Source organism: Aythya marila, assembly GCF_965140915.1.
Source record: "Aythya marila genome assembly, chromosome: 9".
NCBI classification, from domain to species: Eukaryota; Metazoa; Chordata; class Aves; order Anseriformes; family Anatidae; genus Aythya; species Aythya marila.
The window spans coordinates 6,599,678-6,625,782 of record NC_139050.1 but is presented as its reverse complement, the minus strand read 5'-3'; the positions used below and the strand labels follow the sequence as shown (position 1 = coordinate 6,625,782).

The 26,105-nt window shown below is 40.6% G+C and overlaps 1 protein-coding gene across 1 annotated transcript in view; it reads left to right on the top strand.

Moving 5' to 3' along the window:
* Positions 1 to 6,246: 6,246 nt before the first annotated feature.
* Positions 6,247 to 26,105, top strand: part of PXYLP1 (2-phosphoxylose phosphatase 1) — a 54,130-nt gene continuing 34,271 nt past the window's right edge. The window contains exons 1-2 of the mRNA XM_082767661.1: positions 6,247 to 6,318; positions 22,538 to 22,669. Coding sequence (XP_082623787.1) covers positions 22,591 to 22,669 — 79 coding nt within the window. The 5' untranslated portion in view covers positions 6,247 to 6,318; positions 22,538 to 22,590. The remainder of the gene's footprint in view (positions 6,319 to 22,537; positions 22,670 to 26,105) is intronic.

The window sequence follows — 26,105 nt, the reverse complement described above, 5'->3', positions numbered from 1 at the left end:
TTTAGGAGCAAAGGTTCTTAACATTTAATTTTGCTTTAAAGCTGTTCTGCAAGAAGTTGTCTGTCAAGTCTCATGGGATATTCAAATTTAAGATAGGTATTCAGAATAACACTTTTTCATTAAAAGAAAAACTGGTTATCATTGTAATCAATACTCTTTAATGAGATTTTAGATTATAGCAAAAACTAGAGTTTGTGTCACTTGTTTTTGCTCTCAGATGAGTGTAAGCTCTTATTTAAAACTACTTCAAAATGAATTATGATTGGGAGCTCTTTGATCTGAACTGATGTATGATGTGCCATAAGATATTATGCCAAAAACAAACAAACAAAAACCACCGAAAACCCAACAACAAAAAAGTCATTTTAGGTTTCTTTCTAGTGGCACTGAGTGAAACGAGATGTCATTCTCATGCTGTGTCTTTTGCTAACGTGTCAATGCTGAAACAATTTGGCTACAAAGAAGATTGCCGAACGTCTGCAAAGTGGAAACAGGTGTTTTGTTTTGGGAGGAGAAATCAGCAATGCATAATGTGTGTGTTTTCTTAATGTACTTACAGTCTATTTATATTGTGCACATTCTTCCATGAGTGTGGTCCCATGAGAACTTCCTCTTTTAAGAAGTTCAGCCCCACATACAAGTTGTGGTTTCTGCTGCTTGCAGAATTTTCTCCATAAAGAAATGTCAAGAAACTTTTTTCTTCAAAATATGACACCATGTTTTCACACTTAGCAAAAGCACAATTGGGATATGATGTGCAATATTGCCGTTTGGTGATATTGAGCACCAAAACTATCTCTGGTAGGTAGCAGACTGTATTGTTGTCAAGACTTGATTAAATGGTCAATGTTACTTTGACACGCCCTGACAACCTCTTGTGACCACATAGGGTCCTACTGAGATAAGATGCAAACCTGCTGGGACAAAATGCTTATATTTTAATCCCATGATTGGTACGTGCACAGCTGCATGGCAGTGGGGAATAGAAAAGGAAGAAAGAGTAATGTAATGGGCCAAAATAACTGTTGAAGTTGTATTTGTTCAGAGGTCCTGATCTGTTTTTGAAAATCCTGCAACTAAGTCATCTGGACTAAATCCACTTAGTCATTTGCTAGTATATATTATGTATATGTTGATACTCCAGGAGGTTAGAGCCATGTGCAAACAGCAGACTTCCATTCACTCTGAAAAATAATAAAAAATGCTTTCGTTATGATGCTATCCAGAGGAAAGGAGAATATTGTCAAGTACAGCCAGATAAGGAATCTTCTGCTGTGTCTGTTTAACACCACCTAGAAAAGATGTAGAATTTGTAATTATTATTTGAAATTTAGTCAACCAGTTAAAGACTAGAAGAATGAATAATGCAATGCATGGTAATATTCCTAGTATGTACTGTAATTTCTGATTGCTTGATTACTGCTGAAACTGATGAGGCTGAGTGTGATGTTTTTATCAGGAAGTTAAGCCTGAGAGTAAGAGATGAAAACATTACATTTAACATGAGCACAATATACTGCCAAACGGCATGTTTGATTCCTGAATCGAGTGACCCCCTGCAGAGATAATTTACACGCTGTAAAGCCATATATGTAGAAATGCTGAGGAATAAGATAATAGGCAGTCTCTAAAGAAAACCAAAGCTGCTGTAATGCAATAGAGCAGTTACAGGAATGTGGGTGAGTCACTTTGGCACCGTATCCAGACCAATGGTTACGACATGATTAAAAGATTCCTAAAGATCTGATGAGACAGACTGAGGTAATTTAATGGGTAAGAATGCTGGCATCCCTGGGAGGTTATAGAAATAAAACGTCAAAATATACGTGAGTCATCAAGGCATTCAGAACTGTAAAACCAGGGATAAGTTTGTTCAGGCACGGGGTGGATATGTCATGTGGCGCTTGAAATGATGCAGAAACACGCACAAAGAAACTGAAAAAGATGACATCAGATTTCAGATATGTGGTAGCAAAAAGCAGGCATAAACAACTGTTTTCAAATGGGTTTCTTCCCAGAACTGCCAACAGTTTCTTAAAATACTTAAGAGCAGTAGGAATGAGACACAAGGCATCTCAGTCTGTAATTAGCAAACTGAGAATTGTACTTCCTTAAAGAACTGGGTATTGTCAGAAGCGACCTTTTGCTAGATGGAGAGTAAGAACTTTGTAAAGTATTCAGGAATGTAGCTGAGAAATGCAGCCACAGCCATAGTCAAACAATGGAACTGAAGGAAAGATTCAGACTGCTGAAACTCTTGTGTTTGTTCATTTTATTTTATTTTTTTTTTTGAAGTCTAGAGCCTCGAACCACTACAGTGCAGAAGTTGAATTGAAATACCCTATTCAAATATTACTTCAGATAAAATATTCTCTCACAGTTCAAATGTACTGTAGCTTAGAAGTGGCAGAAACCCTCTTTTATGAGCAAAACTGACTGTAAACTTGTCTGTGGAGCGGAGGCATGCCTCTCTCTCTTCCCACTCACCTGCACTTTGGTGCTGTCAGGATGTGAGACCAAAACTGAAGTTTTAATACACTCTGCCTCTGGTAGATGTTACTGGCTGAATTCAGTCCTAGCAGATCTCTAGGTGAAGGTACCTTATGAAACATTATGGTAGGGGGCACAAACACAGGACACAAACTGAACTCCTGTTACAATCACATGAATGTGAAAAGCACTAGCATGCCAGCAGTGTCTAGATGGGAAGAATGGGGATAGCTGTAGCAGGGAGGATTCTGGTTCCAAGAAGGAATGAAAGCTTTCTTGTTTGTTTGTTTGTTTGTTTTAAAGATTCTATCCCAACAAATTTAATATATGAATGGTAATTTAATGATAGGTCAGAAATGCCCAGGGATGAATGAAGGTAGAGGTGATTAATGGTTTTTTTAAAAAAAAAAAAAAAAAAAAAAAAAGGCAAAACAACAAAACCAAACACAAGCTATAAAGTTCATAATCCTGTAAGACTTAAAGTATTTTGCTTTGAAACTTGTTGCTAGAACAACCAATGTTGGCACGTGAGGGACATTTTTTCTCTATTTCTTTCTTTCTTAGTTTACCTGGTTTCTGTATTAGAAATAAATACTGGATATTTATAAGCTTCATGTCAGGTTTCTTGCTAATCATTATCAAGGGGCACCACTAAACTGTGCCTGCATCGCAGACCTAAAGTGAGTGACACACAGAATGAAAGTTTAGGACAAGTACAATTGCTTGAGTGATTTCTAAGAACAAGCCAACTTCCTGTTTGTGATTTTAATTAGATCAGTGCCATGAATCAGTCATTTCTCATTAAACTTTGTTATTTAATTTGCAGTGTTCTTTGCATCATGCTAGGAAACCTAAAACACAAATCTTGGATGTGAGGTACATCAGAAAAAGTTTCCAATCTGGTATGCTTTAAACACGCAGTTACAGTAAAATGATTCTGAGATGAGTATCACTTACGCTTTCCTTTTAAAATAGCATGAAATTCAGTGTTGCACTCTTAAAATGTCATTTATTTATATACTGCTAAAATTCGAGTGTACTGTGATCACCCTGTCTTAACGTGCTAAAATGTTATCTACAGAGGTATCTTTCCTAAGGACAGCTAAGATGATGAAGCTATAGGGACAGATTTCAAGCTGAGATGCAGCTATTAGTTTTCTCTTCATCTCTTCTTTTGGATATCCACTGAAAATCAGCACTGTAATACAAAAAGTTTACTGGCGTAGCAATCCTCATGCTTATCTCCTCTTCCGAAGCCCTTGCTAGAAGACTGAAGAGGTATTTTTCAACAGAGTTCTTTGTGAATTCCATCTTGGGAAGAGGCTGGAAACACCTGTAATCGGTGTAAAAAAGCCTGATAATCCTATTTGGGGTGGGTGGGGAAGGGGTGCTTTTTTTAACCTCTCAACAGACTTCCTTTTAATTTTTGTATGCATTGCTAAATTCTTTATATGCAGTAGATTGTTCGCAATTGTATTTGTATCTGTGGAAAAGGGGTCTGTTTTCCCATGCCTGTTTCTAATCCTTGTCTCTGGTGGTAACATGGACAAAAAGAGAAGCTCATGAAATAGAGAATAAGGGGACATGGGCCATAGGCAAACAAAATAGTTGGAATATACTTAATCCTGCAGTATTTTAGGAAAATTAGGATCAGGAGCTTTAAAATTTAAGTAAACCATAAAATTAGTACTGTCCCCTTAGATGATGGGACTGCATTTCACTGTGACCTATCCTCTGTAATTCAGGCTGTCAATTTACCTCTTGGGGTTGAGGTCAGAGAGTGCCACTGCCATGTTTTGACCACACACAGTCGTGGATGTTAGTGAGCTCGCAGTTTGTGTCCATACATGCTCACAGCTGCAGTTTGGTTAATGCACCTTTTTTTTTGTTTGTTTGTTTGTTAATTCATAGTTAATTCACTCTACTGTAAGGGTGCCTTAAGATATTTGCAAAAGAGCAAATTCTGATGATACGAAATACTATTTGCACTATTCGAAGATATGGATTTATAATAGTATGTATAGAGAAAGTAGATCCAGTAGACCAGAATACCAGGTGAAGTGATACAGCAGGACTGTGCATAACTCCAAGCCTACTCCAAAGATAGCAGTCGCAGTTGCTCTGTCCTGTGAGTATTCAATTCCTCCTCTACTTTAATCCTCATAAAATCCACGTGTACGACATTTCTGCAGAGAAACTTTCAAGATATTAGCAACTTTGAGTACATATAGTCTTTTATATAATAAATAATATTAAATTAAAACATAATATCTGGCAAAGTTAATTTATTTTGTATATATAGACAACTGTATTTTATTCTTCAAAGCAAAAATGTTCTGTGAAGAAAATGAAATCCTTTTGTCGCAAGGAAAACAGATTGACAGTTTCTAGATTTCAAATCCTTTGTGAATTGCACTTTGTTCTGGGTGGTGGTGGAAATACATGTACAACTGTAGGGGCAAGCATTTGCTGTCATCATAAATCATTGTTTCCATATGGAGATGATTTTTCTGTAAAGCATGTAGTCTGCTTTCTGGGTAAAGAAGGCCAAATTTCTTTGTGGTAATATTGGGCATTTTGCAATCCTGCAATGCCCTACAGTGATCTAGTGAATGGTAGTTGGAAATCTTACTGCTCTGCAGCTAGGGTCCCATGATTTCTCTTCTTCTCCTCCGTGAAACAGTTTTGTTCAGATTGTTGGCACTTATTTTATTCAAAAAAAAAAAAAAAAAAAAGCCATGATGATGGATTAGCTCTAAACTGGTGTGATGCTGCTGGCTGGAAAGAACAGCAGCTTCTGTGTACGTGCTGAGCACCTGCTGGTTAGCAGGCCACTGCCTTGCTGCTGCATGGCTCTGCGTATGGTTTATAAAGGGTGGCAGGAGGGAAAGGCTCGGGTCTTGTGGCCGTCCAGCTGCAGGTCAGTTTCTGCAATGCTGTGCAATCTGTTGGTCAAAACTCCCTGAATTCCTATGTCCTTTCCTAGAAAGCAGGAGGGTGGAGAACCTCGGCGCACAGCCAGCTGCAGTCACACCAGTGGCAGATGTACCAGTCCAGCTGGAAAAAACGTGCCCGGTCTCCTTGGTAGGCACGTTGGCCGTAGGTGCGCGGTGTCAAAGAGCAAATCTGGCACGGTGCCTGTGTGGACAGGGCCGTGACCACAGGTCGCTGTGACCCAGGAGCGGAGGGCAGGTGGGTAAGCGGTGGGAAGCTGGCGGTGGTACTGGGGGCACTGGGCAGCGTGTGGCCCTCCTGCTCGCCATGGCATACAACAAAAACCCACAGCAACGTGGTTCTGCGTCTATGTGTCGGGGGGAGCATGAAGGGACTTGGGGCACTCCCTGCATCTCTACCATGCGTTTCAGAATCTGTGGTAGGGACGGATGAAAAATCGGTGTATTGGAAAGGCGCTCAGCCTGTAGGACTACATGAGCACCCCTCCTGGCGGACAATCCGCGTCGGGGAGGGGGAAAGCCTGATGAGCCGGGAGCTGCCTTCGCTGGCAGTGAGCACCGGGTGAGTTCCGAGGAGCCTTCCCTCGCTCTCCCTCGTCCATCTCCTCACTGCCGGCCACACGGGTCCCCGCCGGCAGCAGCCATTTCGCCGCCTGCCTCGGGCCCGGCCGGGGGCGCCCCTCAGCGCCGGGCCTGGCGGAGCGGGGAGGGCCGGGCCGGGGGAGGGCCGGGGGCAGCCCCGCGGAGGGCGGTGCTCGGCGGAGCCGGGGCGCGGGGCGGGCTGCACAGCCCCAGCCCCAGCCGTGGCGTGGCGGCGGGCAGCGGCCCCGGCCCCGGGACGAGGACGAGGAAGAGGAGGTGGCAGCGCGGGCAGGTCAGGGGGAGGCTGCGGGACGGGGAGCCCGGGCGGCTCCGCTGTGCCGGGGAGGGGGCTGAGCAACTTGTGCGGGTTTCTCTCTCTCTCTCTCTCTCTCTCTTTTTTTTTTTTCTTTCTTTCTTTCCCACGCTGGTTGTGTTCAGTGTGCTCGGCAGCGAGCCTTGCCCTCGGACGTGCCTTAGCCCCAGCACGGCTGCTCCCGGGGGCAGTCCCCAGCCCCGGGGCACGGGCGGGCTCCGCGTGTTGTGCTCCCACACCGGGGGCTCCTCGGCCCTCGCGCTAAAAAAAAACATGTCTGTGAAAGTGTTTAGTCGGAAATGATAGAAAGTAAGTGGCTCAGCGGCGTGTGCTGTAATCCCGTGACCTGAATTGCTGGCCCGGTTGCTCCAGGTAAGGGCTGGGGCACGGCAGGAGGCTGTGAGCGCTGCCCCGCTCACACTCGGTTGTGTCTGGCGCTGGGGCCTGCGGTGAGCATCTCATCGCCCTCAGCCCCGACATCTGCTGTGCTGCACGTTCCGCAAATACCAGTCTGTGTTCATGAAGAAACTCCAGAGTAAGAGGATCTGTCCCTGACTAACTGCAAAAGCTGTCACATACAATAAGTTATTGTGCCAGTATTACGATAATAATGGGATATTAAACCAACGCGTTTTGGCAATAAGTCGCTGTAATGCTTATGCCCTGTTTTGACGTCTGTAGACGGAGGATTTGCTCAGGCAGACTTTGTAGTGGGAGGGTGTGAGTGGGATGAAAGTAAAGCTGCTTAATTTTAATCTTCTCAGAAAGGTAACTAAAAGTAGCGCGCGCAGTTAAAGCACATATGTTCCTCTCACTAGTGGCTTTTAATTGTAGTCTTTTAAATATTTTATGTAAACTTAGCAGTGCTGAAACATGAATTTTTATAAGATTCACTATGCACTAAAACAGCTCCCCCTGTTCAGCAGGAGCCTGCTCTCGTGAGGGGCTGACAGCGGTGGCGGTAGGGACCTTTGTGCAGTGGTCTCCAGCCTGCTTAGACTTTTTGCACTTAGTTACGTTGTTTCAGTTTTGTAGTTATGACCTCGCCTTTCAGTAACCACATTCTTATTTCTATCATGCTTTTATTAGCTTAAAAAGTGGGCATCTTGGAATGAGCAAACACACAACCAGTGCTTCAAGGTGTGCAAGATTACTGACTCCCGTGAAGTTTGCTTTCTCCAGTGGCTTTGCACTAGGGGCTGTGTTCTTGCTACTTCTCCCTCGTGACCTCCTTAGACAAAGGAAACCATGAGCATCCTGTGAGATTTCTAATGTAGGTCTTTGTTCCTTCTCATAACCTCGTATGAGAGCTTTGAAATTAGGTTGACTTCTTTGGGATGCTTTTCTTGCTGAAGTTGCAGATTTTGTTGTTGTTCTTAAAAGGCCTTTTTTAATTTATAAAATGCTTGTATCTTAAGTGTATCTGCATTTTATTGCTCAGTAGATGAATGACAGATTCATGTAGTACTAAGAGTGGCTTATATCTGGATTTATGTTCAGGTCTGGTTGCATATTCTCTTCCTCTTCCCAAGGTTTTTATTCTAATACAAAAAACACTTGCAGTTAGCATGCAAGAAACCTCCACTGTGACATGCATGTTGCTGACAAACATGCATCACAGAAGTATAGGAATGAAATGCTAAGCCACCTACTAACATGTGCTTCATGATTTAGGTATGATTTGACTTAGGGTTTATGTCAGATGCTACAGAGGAGGTGGTGGTGCTTTGGTTGTTCAAAAGGGTCAGGAGGAGCCTGGAAGCTCAGCTGTGTTGGCAGGGTCTTGACCAGCACAGAGAAGTGCTGCAAGACGGCAGCCTTGAAGGTGAGGAAGGATTTGTTTAAAGAGGATGTCAGTGGTTCAGTGGGGTTTGTTTCAAAACTGTTTAGGCAGGAGGTTAGATTGGAACAGTGTTTGAGTGTAGCTGTAGTCTTGACTCGCTGTGAGAAGAGTCAGTAAGCGAGCAGTGCATTGATTCGTGCTTAGAAGGTTGTATTTAGAAATAAGCTAGCTTGAGTTTGAAAATAAAAGCTTAAATTGTGTTGAAAAATGAGAAGGAATGACAAATGCCTGGGAGGAGGCTAGAAAAGTAAATTCCATACAGGATTTCTACTTGCATGATTTTTAGGTTTGTGGTAATTTAACTGGAATTGTACTAAAATAATGTACAAAGATTGTGCTGTAAAACACACTTTGTCTTTTGAAATGATTTTCAGAACGCCTTCTATGATAAATGCAGACTCTAGTATGGTATAAATTGCACAGAAGTATAAATATAAATGGAAACAGTTGATTGTAAAGCTCCGTATTGGATGATGATGGCTGAAGGTTTATGTCGAACTTTCCAGAAAGATATCAGAAATGTGATACAGACTGTGACATGCTTCATGTTCTGTTAAATTCAGGCTGTGCTTTGATGAAATCTGAATGGAGTCCCCTTAAGCAAGCGTTTGGTTTTGTAAATCATTCAGGGCAGGAAGTTTTTAATTTTTTAACAATAAAATTTCCTACTGAAAGATATATATGGGTTTTATATCTCTACGGGAACATGTGAGCTTTGACCACATAGCTTGCTTTGTGGCATTGGGTGTATTTTAGCATTCAAATTAAATGCACTTGTTTGTCTGGAAGGTACTGGAGGGGTCTCTGGTTACAGCTGGGTGAGATTTTCTCATTGAAGAAACAGAGTGGGAAAGGGTGCTGTTAGAATCACCATTTCTGTATGATTTTTTTTTTTTTTAATCAGATAACGTCATTTTTAGTGTTCCCAGTCAATGCCTGAGTCATAAAATGTAATGGTTGGTCGTGAAGAGCCAAAAAAAAAAAAAAGCATTGTTGTATTGTGCAGTGCTATAATGAAATAGGAGCCTTCGTCAGGAGGGCTACAAAGGTGGGTGATAAATGTGTGATTATCACTGAATGGTGCTGATGGTAGGGAACAGTTTCAGAGCAAGATTGACAGGCTGCTTCGTATTGATTAAAAAGAGATAAACTGGGCACTGAAAAGCTACAGAATTGGCGTATTTCTTGCACATAACAGATTTTTGGAAGCTGAAATAATTAGGCTTATTTTTTTTCGCTGCTTGATAAAGACTTGCTCAGAAATGCTGTTCAGACATAGTATTCAGTAAGTGTTTTCCAGCTGTTTCATCCATAGTTCTTATGACACCATGAAACTTTTCATGTGACAAGAATGAAGTCAGTTTCCCCCAGAAAGCTGTCAAATGATAAATGTCTTCCGTTGAGGGGAAAAAACAAAACACCATAACTTTGACTCCACGTCCCCTATAAGAAATTCCACACTTATGCAGTGGAATAAACTGTACTGTTTTCGTTGGTTGATACTCTGAAGTGATTTTAAAAAAAGAGATCCTGTGAATATCATGTGTATTATGTTGTCAAAGGTTACTTTAAAAGGACAAGCAATATTGACACTCTACCTCTCTATATTTTTTTATGCTTTGTTCATCTTCCTCACATTTCTGGCTGTTGTGCTGACTAGCTAATTGCTCTGGAGGTAGCGCAGGCAGGCATTTCTGCCTGTGAAGACTTTGGGTTACCTTCGTGAGAAGCTTCTGATGGGCCAATACATTCTGAAATAAACTTCCTGGAGCTAAGCAACAAAAGTGTTTGCGATCAGACTTCCAAATGAAATGCTGGGACGTAACGTTTAACGCCAGCACTGTTTACCTAAGTCTATTTTTATGTTTCCTTTTGAAGGAATAACCAGCCTGCCCACACCGTTGTGCTCAGGCTGTCTCTAACTGTAAGATGACGTGATCTCAGGGTTAATTTGTGCTGCTGCCATGAGGACCGGGGAAAGAACGGGTGTCCCGTCCCACCTTGCAAAGCAGCACGGCAGCGCTCCCAGGATGATGCCTGCGTTGTTCCTCATTCATCTGCTCAGCACCCAGGCGAGTTGGCAGTTATATGGAGTGTTGTGGGGAAGAAGAGGAGCAGGAAATATTGAGTGTCCACTAATGCATGTCTGATAACCATTCTGGGGTTAGGTTGCAGGAAAATGACTAAATTGCTGAATAAAGTCCTAGTCCTTTTCTGTCAGTATGAGCTGAAACAGACCCAGGTTGAAACCAGGCCCAATATAAGATCATCTGGAAAGAAAAGAATAAGGAGAGACTTGGGAGCTCGGGTCTTATCCTCAGATCTAACTTGAGCGGCAGGGCAGATATGCAGAGGAAGGTACTTTCCTTCATACAAATATCTCAAATGTGGGGTAGGATGAATCAGACCTGATGTGGCAACATAAACTGCATCCTCCACTTAGGAGCTTCCCAATCTAAATCTCTTATCTGATCTATTTATTCAACCTGACCTCACTGGTTGATTGCAATTAGCATTGAGTGTATCCCCACAATGTTTTCTCTCAAAGTTAGGGCCAGGAAGAGGTTTCTGCAGCAGCTTACAAACCCTGCCAGGGGGAGGTGGGTTCGTGTCCAGAGCGTTTGATGGTTCGTATTGGAAATGCACGCAGAGGGCAGCATTACAGTAGGCAGGAGAGTTGCTCAAACAATTAAAGCTGTGAACGATAAAATATTAACTAAAAAAATAAAATAAAATGGATAACAAAGTATGTTAACTGCTTTGCCTCTGTGTGCTTTTTGGAGCTGTAGGGTTATCTGATCAGCCACTGGCTGTGATCTGTGTCTGATTACGATCTATGCTCATACAATTATGAGCATATGGTATACCACTTTAAAATTAAAAATCATTAAATTCTGGTGCTATTTTTTAAGACTTATTTAATTGTGTATGTTCTGGAATGGTTTTGCTGCCAATTAGGATTCAGTTCTGGCTTGGAGCCATCAAAATCGTAAGGTTTCTTTCAAGTTCTATAATAATGTTGAAAAAGAGTTGCTCGGTTTCCTTTAAGGAAGCACAAACACTTCCTTTGTTTTTGTTTTTACTTTCCCTGCAGTTCAGCAAAGCAGAAGTGCGTGACCTATTGCTTGATGGGAAAAGGAATAGGCATGTGGTGATACTGCTGAGGAGGTTGTCTAAGAGTTGGGCTTATGACAGGTTTTCTGAGGTATTAAAATTTTGTTAAGTGGTAGGACAGTGACTTAGTTTCCAAGCAAAAAGAGCTAGTCAAGGCCAGGTCAAAGCATGTATAGAGAAGTTTGCCTGAATGGAAGGATCTCTCCAACTAAGGTTTTAAACGGGTCAAAGAAAAACAAAAAGTCAAGGACACCTCATCCTGGAAATATTTCATGCTCTCATATATTTGCTTTTGAAACAAGGAAACCGAATGAGACCTAATGGAAAACCAAAGTGAGGAAACTCAATGGTTCCTGAAAGGAATGTGCAAATGAGAGAAGAGATGTTAAGCTAGCAGGGGAATTGATGTAGTGTTTTAATTACTGATGATTTGGGTGAGCTATCAAGTCTGATTTGTAAAAGGAGGAATGATTTATGTTCCAAAGTTATTTAAATACTGTTTAATGCTTTTTCATTTGGCAGATTTGGTTTTAGACTGGATTATATAGATAGATTTTTAACACAACAGCGAGGCTTCTCTGATTTGAAAGAAAGTAGCCCATGCTATATATCATGTTCAAAACGTAGCTTAAAATCTGCATCCTAAATGCAAAATCTTATCCATCTTCATGTTATTTGGTGCATTCTGAGCAATGTGGGAGATAGGGGTGTTTTTTCCTTTTGAATGAAGTGATCTTTCTCTGCCATCATTTTGGCAATCAAAAATGTGTAGATTCCTGAGAACTAGGGGCCTTGTGTGTTGTTGTTGTTTGTTTTTTGTTCGGTTGGTTTCTATTATTATTAATCATTTGGACAGGTTTGTAGCTGGCACAGCATAAAAATGGATAGTCCTGATAAGTTGAGGGAAAGAGGGTTTGGGAACAGAATGCAAGAGATTTTGGTTCTTTGAAGTGTTTAGAAAAGAAATGCAGATGGCAGCAGCATGTGTTTGTTTTAATGCCATTAATAGAGAACGTTTTTTTCCTTATGGTTTGATGCGAAGAATATGTTCTGAAAATCTTTTATCTATAGCAGAGAATCAGTCTGCTACAAATATGTTTCTTTATAAAGCCTGTCCTCAAAGCAGTGGTCAAAGGAAGACTAGTGTGGCTTGGAGAATGTGATTTTTTTTTTTTTTTTACTGGTGTGCAGTTCCTCTGTGTAGCTGGAAAGAAAACAGTGTGTTTTCTGAATGTCTCTGATTTGCTGTGGAAGGGTATGTCATTAATGAGCTTTCTGTGATGCTTTTTCCTGTTATTTGGTAGGCTTTGTTCTTTATTTTACCTGATAGGAATGTAGCAAATCTGTATTTTGTGTTCATTATTATAACAAGCTAACGTATACGTCCTATTGAGTTCAGTTGCATTTTTTTCTGTTCAAGTGCATAGGTGTTAAAGCCTGAGGGAGTGTGATTTTTTTTTTTCTTCTCATGTTAGTAGAAATTGATAATACAGCCACTACAACTTAAAAAACAAAAACGCAGCAGTGCAACTTGATTGTAACAAGGGCTGTAATGAGGGCATGTTTGGCTTTAGCCTGGTCTTTGTAAACTGTGAAGCAGAAATAAAAACAGTAGTAATCCTCTCCAGCATGTTTTCGTCCCTGTGTTTTGGTGTCTGCCTTGGTAGAGGACTAGTTTAGAAAGAAGGCCAGCAAGATAACATAGGTATGTTGTGTGGCATCATAGCATTTGCCCCTATTTAAAGCTTGGGTCATACTTAGTGCTCGCAAGCAGTGACATAAGGACTGCCTTAAATAAAAATGTTTTGCTGACCACAAGAGTTTAAGTAATCTCTTGGGATCTGTTTCCTAATTTTGCACGTACTTTTTTTTTTTTTTTTTTTTCAAATAACCAAGAAAAGAGAAATACTGTGCAAGAAGTGTTACATCTGCCTTGGGTACAGGGACGTGCTGTATATATGAACCATGGTAGGTGGTCCCTGGAACATACACATACTGACAGGCTTGAGGTTGCCCAAAGCCAACTAGCAAGGGTGAAAAAGTAATCAGTCGGGATCAGTCGGGTGGGACTTGGAAATACCTGGCTGTCCAGGTGTTGTAAAGGGACCAGACTGGAGGGAGCAGACCTGGGTTGCAGTGGTGCGTGACAAAACGAGGGCCTCTGGAAGACAGCCCCGACGGGAAGAACTGCACAGCACCAAGTAAAAGCCAAGGGGCTCCTCTGCACGCCTGATGAAATATGTGATCAGCATGACAGCTGGGGAGGGGCAGGCAGTGATCACTGGAGAAGTCAGTGCTTGGTCATTGTCCACGTGTGTGCATCTCTGCTGAAGGAGCTCCCAGGGGTGCCGTGTCCCCCCTACCTGCCTGCTCCCCTTTGTGCGGAGCTCCACAGCGAAATCCTGCTGGCTCTCGGCGCCCTGGAGGGAGGTGGGAGGGCTGAGCATCAGGGACTAACACGAGTAACTAAAAGCACTCATGGAAAATGGGAAAATAAATGAGCTGGCAAGCATAAATTTTGATGGTGACCATTGCTTCATCCTGTGATCTATGCGGATGTCTAAATCTGGCACAAAGTAAGGAGACATAAAGGAGCCTACAGACAGAAACACTTACAGAATGTGTAATGCACTCTACGAGCAATCCTGTTTTTCTCATTTGTTTACTGCCAGAGCTAATTTAGACTCTAATAAGTTCCTCCAGGCATGTGCACGTCATCTCTGTGTCACGGCTGATGGGAGCAAGCGATGTTCTTTACAGAGAGAGTAGCAAAGCTGGTAGGAGGAAAAGCCCCTGCTGTCAGTATGCTGCTAGGGCCAGGGCACGAAGGCAGCGAGCTGTCTCTGTGTTGGGTTGTTACAAGGGGAAGTGGTCTGGAAAGAGGGGAAAGGAGACTAACATATATATACATATGTATATTTTGTGGGAAGAACATGTTGAGATGACATCTCAGTTGCAGCTCTTCAGAACTTCTTTGATATATTTACTGAGCATTTTAGGAATAGCAGAGAGATCGGAGAAGGAAAAGGTAGTATTGTTGCACTCTGCTTCCCTTCATCTTTATGTTAGCTCATGTGTTTACTTGCTTTCTCTTAGTAATAGTGCTAGTGATTGCGCAGAAGTAATTGCAGTGCTGATATTCTTTAATGACCACATGTCAGAAATGATTGTGTTAGGTCTTACAAAACACTTTCAGTGTTCAAGTGTTTTAAGGTGCAATTTTGAAGCATTGCTGAATAGAAGGGATGTATTTAAAAGTCATGCAGATCACATTTCTTCAAAAATGCCTTGTTTGGATTGTCAAAGGCATTTACTTTTAGAAGTGATCCCTTGTAGGATGGGTAGTGGTCAGAGTACAGGGGAGGTAAATGAATACATCTAAACTGTTCTGTGGAAGTGTGAAAAAGATAAAATAATCAAATACTTAATCATCTTTTTGTGCTCTTTAACAGTTCCCACACATTTTTCAGTTTAACTTTGTTCAAGAAAACGTGGGCATGATTTCATCAGAAAGCTGATAGAAGTCTAAGCCTCCAGAAACAAGGAGATCCCTGTCTGCAAAATAAGTCAACTTCCAGTGCTGGGAAACCCATAAAAGATAGTTGTTCTAAGAGAACATTACGTTAGCTGCAACATTCACGTGCTAAACAGAACTTGAATGTAGAAGTCTCTGCATGGCTGTGTTTATATTCAGTTTTAAAATTTTCATCAACTTGGAGGCTCAAGTTTAAATAAAACAAATGAATTCTAAAGGACTTGGACCATCAGAAATTAAATGCAAAGTTAAACTGTACGGAAAACTTGTTCTGCTTGCACCTGTAGGGAACTCACGCTGGTGATTTGAGTAGGACAGAACTGAAAGGCTGGAAACCACCCTTTCAAGGATGTACTCTGGCTGTAACCCAAAAACTGCATTCCCAGAATTAGTGGTAGAAAACTGTATGACAGTCCTGCTCCAGTCTGAAAGTTTTGAGACAGGTTTGGAGATGCTATATAAAATGTTCGTTGTTACATGCTTGTGTACCTTGGCGTTTAAAAGCTAAGATTTGAGAGTCCAGTGGACCTTTTATTTTGAGAGCAGGATATAATCTACAAGGTATAATCAAATTGCAGTACGAGCAGTAGTCCCTTCATCACTTTGAATGCAAAGCAGCTCTTCTCGATTATAAAATCGAGTGGCATACAGGGTGTCTTTGAAGTCTGTGACTTTTTTTTTTTTTTTTTTTTTTTTTTTTTGACATAAACAGCTTTTGGGAATATGCTTTTCTGTCTAACAAACTACCCTTTATGCTGGCATTGTACCAATGATGAGTTAATTATGTTTATGTGGTTCCGTGGCTTCATAAAAATATTAAGATACTTCATGATAAATGCTTCTGTGGGAACCAGAACTGCTGAAACCTGCCTGCCTACAGCTTGATGTCTCCTGTTGCTCCATCACTAGTTGGGATATTGTGACACCATGTCTGGTGAACTTTCTGAAACTTGCAACAAAAATTAGTTTTATGTCTCTTTCACTTCTTAGCCAGTCCTGTTACAGCATCTTTTTTTCTCCCCCAATCCAGCTTTTTTTTTTTTTTTTTTTTTTTTTTTTATATATAACCTTGAGTATTCTATTGAAAAACAAAACAAAACCTTGGTATTTGAAGTTGATATTGGTTCAGCCTGAATGTTTGGTTCTCAAAGTTACTGGCTAAGTGGTGGTTATTTTGAAGGGGAAGAATGTGCAGTGTAGGAAATCAGCCAAAAAAACATATATATGTTTTTTCTTTAAAGAAAGAAATCTGTTCTATTTTCTTCCCACTTTTTCATCCTGCATCCCACTCCCCAGCCCCCTGTTTCTTTCTTCCAGCCCCAATTGGAAGGAATGGAGAATCCAGCCATATATATATATGGTGAATATATATGAATACGGCCATATATATGGTGAATAACCACATATATATATATGGTGAATGGTATATATGTGGTGAATAACTTTGTTCTCAGCCCCAGCTCTGCCAACGGGTTTACCCTGAAACAGAAAACCCTGAGGGAGAAGGTTTTGAGGAGTGGCTTTGGGGTGACTTTAGACAGACAAAAGATCACGTTCATGTAGGAGCATACGGAGCAGTCTCTTCATCTTAAAATGTTGCTTCATTAGCCTACAGGTTCTTTTTGATGTGAGACAGCCTGGGGTTTCCTGGGATATTTCCTTATGGTGATGATGGATTGTCTCTTAGTTACTTATTGTTCCATCCTTCCTTCTCTCCTTCCCCACTTTTTTAATGCTTAAAACACAGTAGACAAATTATTTTTTATAAACAAATTTGTGCACGAAGATAACTGTATCTCTCATTAACCAGTTAAAGCGATTTCTTCCCCTCAGAAAAGCATCATTCTTCTGCCTTTCCCTCACCCCTCAAGCTTTCCCTCTAACTCGTTAATACCAGTTGAACTACTGGGAGAGAGACCTTCGAAGCAGTATTTTCAGCCTCATCAAACATAGTTATTGTGGCAGTCCCAGCTTCCTTCAGTCTTTCAACCCTTGGAGCTGAGCAGTGGAAGTAGTTTATCACACCTAGGATTTTGGAGACTTGAAATCTCGATTCCTTGGGCTGACCTACCACCTGCTTCTTGTTTTCAGATGCTTGCTACTGCTCTGTTAGTTCTAAATCTCTTCCAGCTGAGCTTTTAGATGCTTGAAGTGATGGAGTTTTTCAGTGGACCACCTGTATCTCGGCTCTACAGCAAAGGGAAGGCTTTGAAACTGACGCAGATTTACTTACACAGTGAAAATAATGAGTTCTGTATAGAGGGACAAAACTTATTAGAGTAAGAGCTCTGTTTGATCCTTTCGCTTTAATGAAGTGAGAGCTTGTGTTGGCTGCTCTGACAGACTGGGCAGTGCCGCTGTGCCTTTTTCAATAGCTTTCAAGAGTCTCACGACCAGATGTGTCAGCAGGAGAATTTTAGAACTGAATAGTTAAGGAAGACGCTTGGAATAGGAGAAAAGAGAACTTTAGATGTAGATATTTTAATTTTCTAAATACCAGAAAATGTTAAACTTGAGTAACTGAAACAGTAGCTAAAATGTTAAGCAGCTCAAAAATAAAATTTTGAAAACATTTCATAGGTAACAATTACTCTGCACATATTAAAATGTGGCTGTGTTCAATACACTCCTTTCTGTTTTGGAGTAGTACATGTTGTGTTTTTGTTATCCTGTCTTTCCTTCTCTTTTATTTTCTATTAGGGCTCAGCAGGCTGCTGACCTGTTTGTACTCTCCAGCAAGTTCTGTGTTTTCTGTGGTTGCTTACTTCCAGTTTAAGTCATGAGGTGGGCTAACATGAGTAACGTTACCAAGCAGGTTTTAGTTAATTTTATTAATGATAAATGATGCAACCAATTTCTCATAAATGCTTTTAAAAACTTGAATACCTGCTTTGTTGTTGTTGTTTTTCCTGGTAGGAATTGAAGGATTATGATTAACAATATTGCAGGTGCTAGCTTTGTTCCTTCATGATGCTGTGCAAAATGCAATGTCAGTGGTGCAGGAATAGTAAGTCCAGTTTAAATTGCTGAAGTTACAGTCAGCTGCAGGGATTTTGTGAGGGTTTCCTCAATGTGACCATTACAAGCACGAAAAGCTAAGCAGGCTGTGCTGACCTCAGCATTGGTTCTGCTGAGTGTCCTGTTCCTTCTCTCCTCTATTGCTTTTCCTAGATATTTGTAGCAGTGGTGGATTTGGTCATAACCACAAGATACCAGCCACTATTTTTCATTTCTCCAGGACAAAATGAAAAACCAAAAGCAACAGAAAATAGTCCTCTGAATCACCAAAGAAAAGGTTTGGCTTGTGCCACTTGCTTACTCAGGTATTTTTTGCAGCTTCTTATTTAAGAGCATGAAGTTCTTCAGCTGTCTGAATGAACCAGAAATCCAATGTTCAGGCAATTAGTAGATGACAAATATACTGCCTGGTAGTCAGCTGCCAAATGACTGGGGAATAATTGATGGAACATCACTCATTAATGTGAAAATAAAGGCAGCAGTCTTCATTATAATTGTGTCTGGAGCTGTCACCTTCATTTTGGATTCCTTCAAAACAGGGCTTGTGTTGGAAAATAAATTGCAGATGTAGAAGAAAGATAAAAGATGCATTAAAAAACAATTACAATATAAAAAACTCTCAAGTTGATTGTAGTCTTCTGCAGTATGGAGGCATCATACTACTAAGTGGGTCCCTGTGTTCTTCCATGAGTTTTTCTGAAGCTATCTATGAATGTTACTCCAAATCAACTTTATGTCTGTAGGCTTTCTGCTTTCCCTGGTAGGCTGTATAAGTGTGCAACAAAATACACTTGTATCTGTCTTCAGTGTATAGTTAGGTTCAGACTTAGTGACTCCAGAAAAGGAAGACAGCATTATTTCTCTTTGCTGTTTCATTGCGACCACTTTTGTTTGCTTGTATTTCAGGGGTGTGTCATTTTGATGTGCCATATCACATAAATAAAGTGATTCTATTGGGGCAGGCTTTGAAGAGTGCTATTGATTATTTATGGAGACATGCTATTTTAATCAAATCAATTTTTTAAGCTGTCATGGTGATTCAGTGTAATAATGTGCTTGCACTTCATGCCATGTAGTAGGTTTGCGTTCTAGATGGATACAGATAATTTAGAGGACATAATAGTATCAGTACATTGGTATGGGAGTTCAGGAGCAGTGGTTTAGTGTCACATCAGACTTCACATGAGCTTTGAAAGCATTAATCTTATAAGTGTTTTCAGAGCTTGACCGAAAATAATCAAAAGAGAGAGCTTGGCTAATTAACCCTGAAAAAAAAAAAGTCTCTCTGCTTTGCAGCCAAGGCGGTGCCGGGGTGGGAGGTTGCATGTGGAGCACCACGGGGCAGCGCCCTGCTGGTACCAAGCTAAGTGGGATGGCAGCTGCTGGACTGGGGAGCTGCGGGTTAGTCGAGGCCTGGCCTTTAATTGAAAGGCTGTTTTTGTCCCTGTTTGAGTGTGCAGCAGCTAGAGCCTTACATTAGAACAGGTTTGGCGTAGTCTTGTGAAAGTAGGTAAGGGTTGAGGGTGCTCTAAACGCTGTGAGTCATCCTGGCGTGCTGTGGTAAGCTGAGACTTTTGGAATAAGTTGAAAAGCAAAGAAAGTCCTGCAGGTAGGTAGGTTTACTGCAAAAGGGGCCTCAGAAGTAGCAATTATCTGCCTTTAGTTATAGGGTGTTTTCTGAACAACTACTCCTCAGAATATCTAGGCTGCTTATGTATGTCATGCTTACAATTAGCGTTGTCTAAATAAGCTCTGGCTTCTGTAGGGCTTCTTTATCCAGACCTGCATTCTCTCTTGAGCAGAAGATCCTCGCCAGAGGTGATTATCAATCAGTGCTTTCCTGGCATGTTGCAGAAGCCACTGCCCGGGTTGTCCTCCAGGTGCAGAGCTCTGCCAGTTGCAGCAGCGTGGTGCAGCCACCCCTGAAAGCAGCAGCTGCTTGCTTAGCTCTGCCAAAAGAGCCACGGCCCATAGCTGGGAGCAGGAACGTGGAGCTGTCAGATGCTGATAAAACTGACCTTTGAGTACCGAGAGCTCACAAGGGGACATGGCGAGACCGGGGCACGACCTGCACTCTGGCCTGTGTGCAGAGTAAATAGATCAATGTTTTCCAAATGTCATGTTCGCAGCAGATGCTCTGCAACACACAAGCCTCTGGTTATGTGCTAGTATGTTCTGTGAAGACCCAAAATGTGGTCTGCTGTGTGGCTTCTTTTGTGATCAGTCTGTGTAGGAAAAGAGGTTTTTTGGGGAGGTAAGATTGGTTCTTTTTTTTCTCCCCTTCAGGCTTTATTTATTTATTTTTTTAATCTTATCTTCCCTCTTATGATATGCTTCCAAATGCTCCCATCACTGGGTGAAATGCCTGCTGTGCTGTCTTCACTCTTAGCATTTGCTGTCCTGTTTTACCTGGGAGCTCCTCGGGTGCCAGCACTGAGGAGCAGAGGCTTCAGGTCTCAGCCTTCTGTACGCTCACCTTATTCCTGGCAGTTTGATGTTACCAAGTGACAGCTGATGACAAGTTGTATTGACAGGCTCTTATTTAACAGTCACTCAACAGCAACTGTTCCTTCTCCTAATGAATTGTAACACAGCATCTTCTAACTTAGCAGGCCAAATATATTTAAAAGGAAAATCTTTCTACCTTGTTAATAATGTCTTAACTATTGCATTATTACACAATTATAATAATAATTATATTATTGCAATATAATGCAAAATATTGCATTTTAATGCAGTTCTTAATTGCATTAAAACTAAACGTTTTGAAACTTCTGATCTTGTGACTAGACTGAAAACTAATTAAACACTTAAACTGTTTTGGCAATTAGAGGTGTTACCCCTTTTCCTCCTGATTTGTGATCTTCCCCTTTTATGGAAGTTCTGTTTGTGCAGCGGCTGTGTTCCTGTGCGTGGACTGTGCACAAGAGCCCTTGTTCGTGAGAGCTTTTTAATGTTTTACCTTCTCCTCCTGTCTAAGTCTAATTTTGCCTTTTCCCGTGGTTCCCCTTCTGTTCTCCCATCTGTTTGTTTTAACTGCTTCATTCTCTCCTAGTGTTCTGTATTCACCAAGCCCCTTATACCTTCCACCCTTCACAGCTTTGTTTAGTTTCAGTGGCTTAGTGCAGTTTAGATTCAGCATACCTTTCACTGAGATGTTCCCCGATGAGCTATGATTTAGTGAAACTGACACTGCTAAAGTCATTCCTTCTGTCTCTTTTTTGACTTTTCTTTTATTACGGCTTGCACATGCCAACTATGGCGCTCTTGGCATTTTGGAAAAATACTGTAATAGATCTGGTTTCTTACTTCTCATCTCAGAACCTCCAGTTCTTTCAGTTTTTCCAGTTTGCAAAAGCTGTGAAGATAGTTCTCCAAGTAAAATGAGACAGGGACCTCAATCCAGTAAAATGTACATGTCTGTAACATCTCACCACTAGTGCCACTTCTTTCATTTCTGAAAGATCACTGCTTACACTCTGGGTCCTATTGCTTAATACTAAGGTAATAATAATTGCTTAATACTAAGGTATTGCTTTGGCTCAATGCATAGATCAATAATTCTTCTTAGGACTAACCACAATAGATAAAACAAGAAATTCAGTCATTCAGGAGACATTTTCAAATACTAATGAGAAAAATCTTTGGAGTAAAGTAAAAAGTTATTTTCTGTCAACTGATTTGGATGTGCTGTCATAAACAACTCAATTCAAAGGACCCCAGAATCTCAGATTTCATGAACATGCTGTCAGTATTAGGAAAAGGCATCTTTCACACATAAGAGCATCTCACATCCCTTTTTTTTTTCCTTCCCTTAAGACAAAGAGGAAGAGGAGAACCCCAGCACCCCCCTCTTCCTTATATGGGACCATTTTCCAATAGAAAATATGTGCATGTCAAAATAGAGCACCTCAGCAAATTCTGTGCGCTTGACATATTTGGATATTTTCAGGAGAGGGTGTTTTATTTTGTTTGTTTGTTTTAACATTTGCAACAAGTTAGTTGAGTTTTGAAGTGTGCCTAAATATCTATTGATATGAAATATATTATTCTGATCTTCATCAAAACAGCTATTTAAAAATATTCCAGAATTACTGAAGGTGTTATTCCTAAATTGATATACTTTTCTATTCTCTGTGTAGTGCTACTGGCAGTTTTTTCTTAGTTTTTATTCTATTAAATAAGAATTGTGAACTTTGTAAAAGGGCTGCCAGTTAGAGAACCTATTTTTTAACCTTTATTTAAAAGGGAGAAGGGATGTAACTTTTTAATGTTATGGTTTTTTTTGTATGTTTTGTTTTCCCTTGCAATAATTTAACAAAACTTCTCTTGACAGCCCTTAGGTAGAAATGTTCTTGTTGTGAATTGCTCTCTTTAGGGGTAAGAGGCTTCTGTTAATTGTTGCCAATGTTCTGATATGAGCATTAACCCTGTGTTAGCAAGAGAAAAGAATCTGATGGGAAAAGGCAGAGTTTTATTTACTTGGAAGTTTTGCATTGTGGAAATGTAATTTCATAACTGGGTCAAGACAACTTCTTGATGCTGTTGTTCGCAGTTTGAATTGGCTCGTGTTTGCCTTTAAGAAGTAACTTGATGCCGTCAAAAGGCTATTTGAATTTGCTTTGATTTAGCTGATACTCCCACATCTGAAGTATATTTGCCAATGTTTTGTTGTTTGTTGTTTGCAGAAATTGTTGACACGTGAAGATGAAACCATGAAGAGAAAGCAGAACGAATAATAATGCTTTTCCGAAACCGTTTTCTGTTCTTGCTGGCTTTGGCAGCCTTACTTGCCTTTTTGAGCCTCAGTCTACAGTTCTGTAAGTGTGTCCTCCTTGTCTTGTCTGCATCTCTCTGTGGATGTGTTTTAAAAAGTAGCCATGCTTACATGTCACTCAAGCATTTTTTTGTGTATTTAAATACTTGTTTTCAAAAATAGGAAAGCAAATGTAAGAATTAAAACAGTTTTGTGTGCCATGTAGGGATCCATACAACCTAGAATCTTTTCAAATAAGGCTATTTCAGAAATTCTTAGTTCTGTAGTGCAATTAAGTAATTGAAAGTGTCTTAGTCCTTCCATGAAATAAAACCAAACACATTTGGGTAAAACTTGCTGCAATTTATATTTTATATTGCATCAGCCTAGACAGGATTGAGAAAACTGCTGTGAAAGAGGTTGGAACTTCTCCTTATTTGTGCCCTTGCATTGGGAAACTTTTAACAGTTGAATTGGCTTATCCGTAGGTTTATTTAAGAAAAGATAAATCATGGTCTCTGCTTCACATGAATTAATCATAGATCAATCCAGAGGGTGGTCATTTGCTGATAAGAGGGCTGGGGCACCTCTCCTATGGAGAGGCTGAGGGAGTTGGGCTTGTTTGGCCTGGAGGAGAGAAGGCTCCGGGGAGATCTTACAGCGGCCTTCCCATACCTAAAGGGGGCTGAAGAGAAAAAAGAGAGCTGGGGAGGGAGTGCGGTGATAGTACAAGGGGGAATCGCCTTAAACTAAAAGAGGGTAGCTTTAGATTAGATGCTGGGAGGAAATTCTTTCCTCAGAGGGTGGTGAGGCCCTGGCCCTGGCCCAGGCTGCCCCATCCCTGGCAGTGCCAAGGCCAGGCTGGATGGGGCTGGGGGCAGCGTGGGCTGGGGGGAGGGCCCTGCCCAGGGCAGGGGTTTGGAACGAGATGATCTTTAATGTCCTTTCTAATCCAGACCATTTTATGGCTTAATTATCTGATTTTAATGTAAGAATATTTTAAAGCTCTGTGAGCCTTCTACCGATCTATATATAGATGTATATATTTTTTTCAGTTTGCATAGAGTGAGTAATTTCCTGGCTTGTGGCTAAAAAAAAGAGATTACTTATGATTTAGTTTCTTCTGTGTATATTGAACAGTTTCTTTTTCTTTCTTCCTATTTAAATACTGAAAAAGGAACAAAACAACAACAACAAAGAAAACTTTGATTTTGTTACTATCTTTTTTTTTGTCTTTAAACTCGTTTGCATGTAATACAGAAACCTGTGGCTCCAAATGGCTTTTTCAGCCTCCTGTGAGTACATGCCTTTGGGTCTGAGTGTAGCTTGTTTTGCTGCAATCAGTTTAGGCTCTTTATAGCTAAAGCCTGATATTGTATGCTTGATAAGAATTGTGTGTAGAGCTAAGGTCTTGGAGGAACTTCAGCTGAAATATGAAACTGACTTTTTCACCAAAATGAGCTTTTTTTTAGAGAAGTAGGTATACAGGAGAGTAAATTACTTTTTATTGAAAGAGCAAGTTAATTTTCCAATTAATTAGGAGATAACATTTGTGCAAGAGGGATTCCAGGAGCTAAAGAAGTTGGAGGAGTGCTTTAAAAAGCACTTAAGCTACAGCAAGCAGGCATTGCAAAGCTTAGGGCCAATACCAAAATGCATATAGAAATTTTTACAAAATGAGAGCTGCAGTGCAGGCCAGCAGGGACCAGGTAGTTTAAGTAGCCTAATATTTTAACTCCTGCCAACTTCAGCTTGTAGAGATGTTAATTTAAGCTTGTCACAAAGGCCATCTCCAAAGCCAAGGCAAAATTCTCTTCTATCACAACCACCAACAAAATTGTTCAGATTCTGTGAGTTCGTCATGATCTGCTTTCAAATAAATTATAGCTGTAAATTTTTATACTCCTCTAATTTATTATTCCTAAATAATATATAAATATAAATAAATATGAATAAATTATTCCCAAATAGTATTAAACTGAAGAGATACTTGATTCTGAACTAGAGCTTTTGATGAAACAGAAATGCAAATATTTAAGGAAATACTTGTAATACATTGTCAGTGCAAGCATGGTTTCAGTTCTGCCTCACAGCAGAAGTCAGTATGACTGATACCAGTATGTAAAACTGATGCTTTGATAAAAGTGACCCAAGTACTAGAACATAACCCACATGCTGACTCAACAAAGCAGTAATCACTACCTGAGAAATTTCAGAACGTTGTTAAGAAAACTTACGGCTGCTTTAAATTCAAACTACTTGTTGTGTCACTACATACTTAGTAGATCTGTATTTACTATTTTTCTTCTTCTTAGCTATTGTGAGGTCCTTCCTATTGAACATCTTCCCTTGCACTGAATCTGTTACCCTAAGATAACGCAAATTTCAGAAGTTTGTTGATTCTCCCTGTTACGCAGTGTGGTAGTAATGTAGTCTTGTTTCATGTAGAAAGTTATTTTCTGAAAGCAATGTGCTTATTTTCTTTTTCATCAGACTGTAGAATTGAGTTTCCAAATTCTGATCCCCTCCAAGCTTCCTGATGCAAATTTTGGTGATGTTGCTTCGTAATTTGAGTCAGATCATGGAATGAAAATGAATCAGCATAGAATGGCTATGATATGTGTATATAATGTGTAGATATGTATATGTAATATACATTTCATTTTCATTATGTGTATATAATTTTCATATGCATATAATATGAAAATGAGAGTTCATACATTTAGACTTTGGAAATGCCCCACCCATGGATGATGGGAGCTGTCTCTTGAAGCATTTGGTATGGGAACGAATGTTCTAGGCTATTGTGAGCTTGTGATTCTCTGTTAGCAAGCAGCACACAGGTTTGACGAAGAGGGCTGGTTGTCTTAAAACATGCTACTGCTTTCCTAAGAAGAGAGTGTTGAAAGTGTTTCTTCTTCCACATCCTAACTTTGTTTAGAAAAGTGAAACAGTAACATAAATGCATGATTGCATAAGTGGGACATATCTTCCTTATTTTTTTTTTTTTTACCTTCTGCTGTAGGGCAGAGCCTAGCTCCTGTATAAACATGATACCTTTTCCTTCTTGTCCATACCTAGAACTGAAGCAATTTGAAGCCAGCCCTGTGATTTGTGGCTGATTCTGCACTGAAGCAAGCAGGGAATGCCCAGGTTCAGAGGGTTTTCCATAGGTTCCCACTCAGTGTCACACACAGAGCACGTGGGGATGTCTGACAAGATTACTATCTGCTTGAGCTGAAAGGGTTCAGGCATTGCTTGCGGCACTTGGCAGCCCAGTACTTCAGGTCAGGTGAAAATTGATGCTGGTTTACTTTAATAGACTGTGTTGCAGAAGGTCTGGAGCTGCTTCATAAGCAGCGATTTCTGCAGCCACGATGAAGTGGAGATGATGGGTGTCATACATGTCAAGAGTCTTAATGCAAGTCCATCCGTCCTTGTAAGAGCAAGTCCCAAGGCAGTTGTTTCAGGGCTAATGGTTGTCACATCTGAAGTTTATA